At 36.2% G+C, this 9,864-nt stretch overlaps 1 protein-coding gene and 1 long non-coding RNA gene across 2 annotated transcripts; both read right to left on the bottom strand.

Moving 5' to 3' along the window:
• Window positions 1-5,173: 5,173 nt before the first annotated feature.
• Window positions 5,174-5,875, bottom strand: LOC140853148 (uncharacterized). The gene is made up of 3 exons (XM_073247239.1): window positions 5,804-5,875; window positions 5,352-5,711; window positions 5,174-5,251 (listed from the first exon to the last, which is right to left on the bottom strand). The coding sequence occupies exons 1-3, from the start codon at window positions 5,858-5,860 to the stop codon at window positions 5,174-5,176; spliced, it is 495 nt and encodes a 164-aa protein (XP_073103340.1). The 5' UTR covers window positions 5,861-5,875.
• A 3-nt stretch (window positions 5,876-5,878) lies between these two features.
• On the bottom strand, window positions 5,879-6,486 carry LOC140853415 (uncharacterized). The gene is made up of 3 exons (XR_012136466.1): window positions 6,257-6,486; window positions 6,064-6,156; window positions 5,879-5,904 (listed from the first exon to the last, which is right to left on the bottom strand). It is a non-coding gene; the product is annotated as an uncharacterized lncRNA (long non-coding RNA).
• Window positions 6,487-9,864: the final 3,378 nt, after the last annotated feature.

The raw sequence follows: 9,864 nt of genomic DNA on the forward strand, positions 1-9,864 counted from the left end.
TCGATTTTGCCTCCTCTTATCGTTAGGTCATTCCTGCCGACGGCCGCCCCACATCGGTTGCACCGCCGTCGGCCAGCAAGGAGGAGACTTGCCGGTCCTCTGTTTCGGCCCAAAGGAAACCCACGGGAAGAAGAAGAAAGAAAAAAAAAGAAGAAGGAAGAAAAGAAAGAAAAGAAAAGGAAAGAAAAAGAAAGAAAAAGAAGAAGGAAAAGAAAAAAAAAAAGAGAGAAGAAAAAAAAGAAAAAATAATATAATAATAATAAATAGGGATTTTCTCCTCTCTCTTCTGTGAAGAAAAAAAAAGAGAGAAAAGAAAATTATTAAATTAATTAATAATAATGATATAAATAATAAAATATGAGAAAGAAAGTTTCTCTCTCTTCCCTCTCTCTCTTCAGCTTGAACTAGTATTTTCTCTATCTAAAATTGAACTTTCTCTCTCTAGATTATTTCTCTCTCCTAAGATTTTTCTAGAATTTGAGAAGAATGATGATGAATTTAAATGATCCTCGTGATGGATTTTGATCTGTGATCGTCGAACGGTACACCGACATCCACTTTGATCAGATCAGGTATTTTTAGATTTTATTTCTCATGATTTTATTAAATTATCTACATGATAATCTTAGCATGATCTGATCGATCGGATTTGTTGATCATATCGTCTGAGGAGTCAAGATGATTTTTTTTTTTTAAAATTTTCTCTCTCTAAATTTTCTCTCTCTAAATATTCTCTCTTTTGATTGATTCTCTCTTTAAAAAGATTAGTGAATGAAAAAATTTTTTAATATTTCTGATCTAATGAAGAATCCTGATCCATGATTGTCAGACAGCGTACTGCATCCACCTTGATCAGACCATGAATCTTTAGATTTGATCATCCATGATTTCGATCTAGCCATGACTTGATTTGATCATGTTGATTTTACCAATCGAGATATTGGACCAATCGTAATGTTGGATTGTGTCATCTGATCAATTCGAATTGTACCTTATGAATTCTCTCTCCTCTGATTTTCTCTCTCCACTTGATTTTATGAAATCGATGAAGAAATCTCGATCCTATCACTTCGAATCCAATTTGATCTGATAGTCAAACTTTGGATCGTTTAGGTCCTAATTAGATTTTGATTAGATGAAATTAGATGATCGGACCCAATCTAAACTGTTGAAATATGGTATTCGTATTCTTTCTAATTATTGAAATTGATTCTGTATAGGATTGTGGATGTTTGATCATGGGATATCGTGATATGACCTACGAATAGAATTTTTGAAAGAAAAATTTATAGAATTATGTGGGTTTATTAGAATACGTTCGAGGTAAGTAATGTTTCACTTTTTCTAGATTTATCACAAAATTATAATATATTTTTCTGACATGAATTGGATGAATGGTATTTTTGTTATGAAAATATCTTATTTGAAATGTTATGATGAAGTATGATTGAACATATTGATTTCATGAAGTATTATATTGATTGATTTCGATACTACATGATTTATGTTTTATTAACGAAATTAGAATATGAAATATGATTTATGAAGAATTATGATATAAGAAACATTATAAATTGACAACCTGACTATGTAAAGGACCCTGCCAATGGGGGCATATACGTTGGCAATTGATTTGTCCTGAGGGTTCATGTCGTTAGAGAGACCAGCGACAAACCGCCAGAGAGACCAGCGGTTCCGAAAGATTTTGCTGCCAGATGATTCGCAGCTCACCGCAAGAAGATACATGTGTTATGACTCTGCCATAAGAAAAATGGTCATAGCTCATGGTTGACGAAAAGAATTTAAGAACGAAAGAAATTGAAATCTCGAAAGAAACTTGAATTTTCGAAAAAGAAATAAATTTGGCATGAATTATATTGCATAATTGAAAATTGATTTCGAATTAATGAACTCTATATGCTTATTTTATATAAATGATTATTTACTTAAATGCCTGATGACATCTGTTGAGAAGTGATCATTGCTTACTAGACTGTCTAGCTCATTACCTTCTATTTTACTATTTTTACAGATATTGAGGAATTAGATGATACAAGATATGAATGGAAGAGTGATCAGAAGCAGAATCCTTATACTTTTATTTTAGGTTGAAAGTCTTATTGAATTTGGTGTAAGACCTATGAATCGTTGTTGAATTTATTGAGATATTAAAAGAAGAAATTTATATCGTTATATTTTGAATTTAAATTATTGACTAATTATTCCGCTGTTGTTTTAGGATAGTATGATAAGATACCTTGCATGCTTATGGAAAGAGTTTTCTATGAGTATGCGGTGGTTGCCATGACCTCGATTCACAATCTCGGATCGGGGGCGTGACACAAATCAATCCTCCAAAGCTTAATACTTGGTTTAGGATGAAATTCCAATTAACTTCTTATGTCGACCAGATTGGCTGCTTATTCTATTACAGATCACTAAATATCTCCATCCTATTGGCTTGTACTTCATCTCTATGTTTTTTCAGCCAAATGTCAGTGGAACCATTTATTATATCAACTTATACCTATTCCATGGTCCTGTTTTGTATAGCAGATGATCTAAACAATTATCTCTTGTTGCTTTGTGTTTTTGTCTTATATTTGAGTTCAGGCTGCTGTTTATTATTTTGTGCTGCAGCACTGGATATTTGGTATGTCTGATGAATTTTATGTATCAATGAAGCCTTTGGGTCATGTTCTACTGAAAAAATAATCGATCCTGAACATCTCTAACATCTGAAATGGTGGGCTGCTGCTTTATCCTTATATTGAAATACTGTCATTAAATAATTCGGTCTTAAGAAATTCTGAATGACATAATAGGTTATGATAATATGGTGGCAAATTTCCAAAGAATATATATATGAAGCAGGGATTCAGAGGACCTACACAATGCTCAAAGATGTCAATCCTAGCAGGCTGTGCATGTCTGTAATTAAATTTGTCCTCACCAATCTGGAACCAACTATTTGTAAATATGCTCGGAAGGTACCTGCTGGTGTACCTTGATTTGTTTTGAGTTAAATTTTTTTTTCCTCTGATGTAAGAGTCAGGAAAGCCAATTCAAAATTTTATTGCTGGTTTGTCTATTTTTTTTTCCTTTTTTTTTTTTTTTTTTTTTGGGGTTGTGGACCCGGGGGGTGTTTGGGGGGGGGGGGGGGGGGGTGTTTGTTAATGTTGCTGACTAGCTGGAACTGTATTATTCAACCGTTGAGAAATGGCCACAGAATGATTTCAAGCCGGGCCTCTCTCTGCCCACGGCCTCCGTACTGCATGAGCAGTGCAATTGGACCATGCGAAATCCCACGGTGGATAACACGCCACGATACCCCTTGTATTTCATCAATTCCCGATTGCCCTGGTTCACTCGCACCATGCATGCAATAATTTCTCCTGACACGACGTTCAGATTCCCTGGCACTCCAAGGGTTCTTGTCTCTATTCTATGTGGAAGTATTGCTAGATCTGCTGTCTTGCTTGCAATCTTGGTGAACTACAATGTAGGCATACCCTAGACTCTTGGAGGCTTCTATATCTACGTGTCCAGCATTTACAGATTACTCCTGGCCTGTTATATTGTTATTGCAATAATTTGTTTCCGGCTGTCTTTTTCCACTCAGGTTCTCCAAGTGGCTGGTTCAATCTCATCCTGAATATCGGATTTTCTGATCCAGCTGGCTAGGGTTCACTTCTTCAAATTCTCTCTTGATCAGCTGGCCACCTACTGGTTTATACTGACTATATATTTCCTCTCCTTATGTTATGTTGTAATACCTTATTCCACCTTTGCTTATACATTTGTGGCTTGTTCCCTGGGTGGTTTGTTAACCTTTAATACCCTAGCTATAATATGGCTTCGGATCTATTCCTTACCAACATAACAAAATAAAAATAATAAAAATAGAGAGAGAGAGAGTGAGAGAGAGAGAGAGTAGCCGTACCAGGCGGATTACTCCTATCTGTGCCAGGTCTTGGATGGCTTAGCCATGAGCGGTTTGGGACGTGCATGGCTCTCAAAATAAATGCGGGATGTGCGCATATGGTACATACCTCCCACGTTAAAATGGGGCCCACCATCACATGCTATTAATTTTGTTTCCCTTCTCCTGCCCTTTGAAGACCCCGATTGCTGAGGCGACCCTGTGAGTAGACCTGGTTATATAGTGGGCAGCCCACCCGACCCCGACGGTCAGACGTTGGCCATTATTTTCAGTCCAATAGATTTATCTCGACCTAACTCAGACCTGATCCAAACCCACATCCTATTCCCTGGATCCCAAAAATCCTCTTCCACTTCGAGTCTTCTTGGTTCGTTGAGGCTTCGGATCCCATTCCCGACATGCTCTCCTTTCCAATGTCCCATCCTCTAGCTTCCTCCACTACAGAAAAATGGTCATTAACGACGCTATTAATGGTCATTAACGACGCTTAAAGCGTCGCTATTTCACTTTACGACATTTTGAAAAGCGTCGGCAAAGCGTCGACTATGTAAGAGTGGGGACGAATAGCGCCGACGTTTTTTAAAGCGTCGTTATTTTTTAACGACGCTTTAAAGCGTCGTAAATATTTACATTAACGACGCTTTAAAGCGTCGTTAAATTTGTCTTAACGACGCTTATAAGTGTCGTTAATGTAAATTTTTACGACGCTTTAAAGCGTCGTAAAAGACAAATTTAACGACGCTTATAAGCATCGTTAATGTAAATATTTACGACGCTTTAAAGCGTCGCAAAAGACAAATTTAACGATGCTTTAAAGCGTCGTTAATGACCCCGCGTGACCATACAGTCTACCAAGACGCTTTTCGAAGCGTCGGCTTTTTGTCTTTAACGACGCTTATAAGCATCGTTAAAATAATTTTAACGACGCTTATAAGTGTCGTTAAAGGTTTTAAGAGGAAAAAAAAATACAGATATTATCTAAAAAAAAAAAAGAATACAATACATTCCTGTACGAAATCATATCAATTATTCGAACATAAACATGTACAATCACCACATTCACATTCACACCTGTACAATCACCATCATTCACATCAAAAGCAAACTTAAATAGAAAATTTAATCAAACCAAAAGATAATATTTTATATAAATAAAAATAAAGTACTAATCGTCCATTACAATCAAGAGTAATATAAATAAATATAAAAATATAATAAAATAAAATAATATCAATCTGCAGGCGGATGGTCGTCATTGTCTCCACGTGACGTGCCACTATCTCGACGGGTGCCTGATATGCCAGGAGCCTACAAAAAACATATCAAAAGCATGATTTGCATATCTATAAATAAAATATATAAATCATTAAATTAATACAAAAATATATATTTAATATTATGTGTTTACCTGAGATGAACCATACATCTCTAATAAAGATGTAAGGCGATCAATCTGTCCCCTCATGGCCTGCATCTCGGCACGGCTCTGTCGCATCTCCTCCATCTCAGCGGCACGACTCTGTCTAATCTCCTGTATCTCCGCCTCGAGTCTGCGAACGCGTGAATCCTGAGCATCTGCTGCAGCATGATGCGTATATCTACTAACCTCAGATAACTGAGTGGGGGTGACTCCTACTCCATAACCCCTCACTCGGCCGTAGCGCTCTGGTCCCATCAACTCTGTGAATACCTCGGCCTCGATACGGCTCTGCTGCGTAGATGCTGCGGACTCGTCGTCACGCTCCGCAATGAGAGATGTAGCCCTCTCCTGTATTTTTTTTGAAAACAAGAGTTATACATTAATAGCTAACAAAATTAAATTTAAATCATTGCAAAAATATAATATTAATAATGCCGTACATATAAATCTCTCGACTCATCTCGAACAAAAGTACCATCCTGATGAGTATGAGTCATCCGGTAAAACTCCACTTGTCGGGTTCCCTCCCATGCTCATCCTCCTACACAAATAATTTCAATTTTAAGCAAACAGTTATGATAATTTAAAAAAATATATGAGTATCATGATACAGACATGGTCCACGATACATAATGATATTAGTTATATAAATATTTCAACATAAAATTAAAAGTTAATTATGAAAGTTTAAGGAACATACAAACTCCTGTCGGAGTCGTGCATAACTCTTCGACCCCGATGTATGAGGAACAGACTGAGCTGCTCGTGCAGCTCTACCAATAGCAGAATAAGTCTGTAAAATAAAGTAAAGAACTTGTTATATATATAATATATAATAAAAATCAATATTTTTATAAATATTTAGGAAAAAAGATAATAAACAGATAATATACCTGTGCCCTCTCGGAGAACCAATAATGAACCAACTCCATCCACTGATGAGGGGGTACATCAGGAGGATAATTCCTAGCAACCTCCTCCTCTGTCATACCCTGTCTCATATAGTCCTTCTTCAATTGTGCTCTATATTCTTTCCATTTGCGGTTGAGAGACTTCATTACAAAATCATGAGTGGATGGAGGGAGAACAAACTTGCTCTATAAAAAAAAAAGTTAAATGAAATAAATTATATAAATGATTAACAATTAATATACAGTATGAACATCAATTCATTACCTTTATAACTCGGAGGAGCTCAACTTTGTACGTTGGAAGCATGTCATTCCATTTTGCATAGCCCAACGGACATAGCTGAGGCCTCCGAGCAACAGTCCCCAAAATGAAGTCAATAAGCAGGCAGCTTTCTTAATTGGCTGACCTAGCTGATTGCACTTCACAATAATCCTCTCGCCCTCACGCATCTGCCACACATCTCGTACTACTGTGGTCCGCGTCTGGGGCGTACTCTCCCGGATCCGTCTGCAAAAAGTATATAAAAGTAACTATATCATAAATATACATAAAATGAAATAAAAAAAAATTACATGAAAGAAATATATACCCTGCACGTGTATCTCATCATCTGACTGATGAACAGGAGGATCGTGCTGTGCTGATGATGAAGGACAGGGCTCAGAATGCTGTGCAGCTGAACTGGCCTCAGACTGCTGTGCTGAAGAAGACGTACCGGCCTCTGTCTGTGAAAACTGGAACTGCACACCAGCATATCGTCCCTGCGACGCATGATGTCACCTAGCATTTATATAAATAAAAGGTAGAATCAGTTAATATATGGAGTAAAATAACACAATAATTAATGCAAAATATACATCATAAATAATTATTACCAGTAACAATCAAGCAGTAGTGTTTTCTTCGAATTCTGTTCTAACCAACATCGTCGTAGCATTTAAATCATCAGCTGGCACAAAATTGTAGGCATACATTGTGTATAAGTGTCATCGTCATCATCCTCCACTTGGTTTCCCATATCATATAAGTCTCTAGGTTTGTTTTGATGACAGTAAACCAATCTTTATCTTTTGCGTCTTGTACATAAAATACTTGACGAGCTTGAGATGAAAAAATGAATGGATCATCCTTCAATAACACACCAGTGTGTATCAACTTGAAAAATTTACAAGTATAAATCCATTGCATCTTGTTTCAAACCCCTTGGTGAGTTTATGTCTATCCAATCACATCTAAACAGTACTACTTTAAATTTTTCATAATAATCCAACTCATAGATATCTTTAAGTGCACCATAATAGGATTTTCCATCCGCTTCTACCATAACACCGCTATTCTGTATTTTTCTAAATTTCTTCCGTTCTCTAGTATGAAATTTAAAGCCATTAATTATGAAACCATTATATCTATTCACAATCTTGTTAGGTCCTCGAGCAAGAGCTATTAGTTCATCTGAATTATTTGTCTCCATCATCTTTGATACCTAACAAAAAATGATATGACGAAGTGCAGTTGAGTTATCTAATATTAAATATGTATCAAAAATTAATATATCTCACAATTAAATATAAATCACACCTGATTCGAAAGCCACATAGGGAATAACTCGACCAACCATCGCTGTTCAATCCTTGCATTAGGACGAATGTTATGATTGGCTCGTCTCTGATAAATTAAAAATTCACTGCATAAAATATAAATATATCATTTAGAATATTATATCTAATATAAATTTAAATTTTGATGTCATTCTTAAATATACTAACCTGCGATGGTCAGATATTATGTCACTATGAAGTAACACATAATGATGTGCTTGTGCTAAGGATTTTGATCAAGTACAATACCTTCACCTCTTCCCAAGAATTTTCCAGCAGTTAAGAACTTATACAGTTCTGCATTCTCCACAAAGTCATTATGCCGTTGAGGTCGACTAAAAATAGTCTCTACACCTTGAAGATATCTTGAACAAAATGTCAAACATTCATCCGCAATATATGCTCAGCAATCGAGCCTTCGGGATAGGCTCTATTTCGCACATAATCTTTAAGACGCACAAGATACCTTCAAGAATTAAATATTTATTAAAATATCAGTATGCTGTTGTTTCTAATAAAATTATCAAAAGATTTAAGGTTTGTAATAATACCTCTCAATAGGATACATCCATCTATAATGTACCGGTCCACCAACTTTAACTTCTGAAGCTAGGTGAATGAGCAGATGTACCATAATAGTGAAAAATCCAGGAGGAAAAATTTTTTCCATCTGACAAAGTGTAATTGCAATATCCGATTCTAACTGATCAAGTTTCCGAGGATCAATAACTTTGGAACATAATGCCTTAAAGAATGACGATAATCGAAGTACAATTGTAACAACTTGTTCGGCAATGACGATCTTAAAGCTATTGAAAAAATATCTTGTATCAATATGTGACCATCATGACTTTTAAGATTTGAAAGTTTTCGATCCTTTAGATGCACACATCGTGAAATATTCGATGCATATCCATCGGGTACTTTGATACTTTTCAAAACTCCCAAAAAATTATCCTTTTCTCGAGCAGACATTGTGTAACATGCAGGAGGCACATAAATTCTATCATTAGCAAGTATTTTAGGATGAAGTTCCTGTCGGATACCCATTTCTTTTAAATCAAGATGTGCCTTCATGTTATCTTTGCTCTTTCCATCAAGGTTTAAAAATGTTCCAAGTAAATTATCGCAAACATTCTTCTCTATATGCATGACATCAAGATTGTGCCGAATAAGATTATGTTTCCAATAAGGTAAGTCAAAAAAGATACTTTTTTTTTCCATAAATGTTTACTTGGCTGTTGTGTAGATGCTATCTGTGTATCTTCCTCATTTTCATCCTCAAAATAATTGTCTGGATCTTGAAACAACTCTGCATCTATAGTACTGATACTGACTTCCTCTGGTAACCCTTCGTGCACTGAGCTTTCAACATCATCCCTTCCTCTTTTTTTAGAGGACTTTGAGTGCTTACCATAGCTGTAATTCATGCCATCCATTTGTCTATGAACATCAGTTCCAGAAGGTGGAATAGGGGCACATCCAATTCTATAGTACCATCAAACAAATCTTTCTGAAATCGAAACGGATGATTTGCTTCCAACCATCAACGATGTCCCATGTAACAAAATTTACCTCCATGTTTTAACCAAATTGAATGTGTTGAATCTCCACAACAAGGACATGCGACCCGTCCCTTTGTACTCCAGCCAGATAAATTGGCATATGCTGGAAAATCATTAATAGTCCATAACAAAGCTGCCCGTAGTTTAAATGTTTGGCCGTTGAAAGCATCAAATGCATCAACACCCTCCCACAACTGTTTCAATTCCTCTATCAAAGGCTGTAGAAAAATATCAATATCATTGCCTGGACCCTTATCTCCTGGAATAACCATTGACAAGATAAGTGATGATTATTTCATGCACATCCACGGTGGCAAATTGTAAGGTATCAAAACGACTGGCCAAGTGCTGTAGGTAGAACTCAGGGTCCGAAATGGATTGAAGCCATCAGAAGCTAAGCCAAACCTAACACTGCGAACATCAGAG

This window comes from Elaeis guineensis, chromosome 13 (assembly GCF_000442705.2).
Source record: "Elaeis guineensis isolate ETL-2024a chromosome 13, EG11, whole genome shotgun sequence".
Taxonomy (NCBI): Eukaryota; Viridiplantae; Streptophyta; class Magnoliopsida; order Arecales; family Arecaceae; genus Elaeis; species Elaeis guineensis.

Coding starts and splice junctions, on each gene's coding strand:
- LOC140853148 (XM_073247239.1), bottom strand. CDS start 5,860: ATGACTCATACTCATCAGGATGGTACTTTTGTTCGAGATGAGTCGAGA. Junction 5,712..5,803: donor ATGAGTCGAGAGATTTATAT/GTACGGCATTAT, acceptor AAAAAAATACAG/GAGAGGGCTACATCTCTCAT. Junction 5,252..5,351: donor AGATGTATGGTTCATCTCAG/GTAAACACATAA, acceptor TGTTTTTTGTAG/GCTCCTGGCATATCAGGCAC.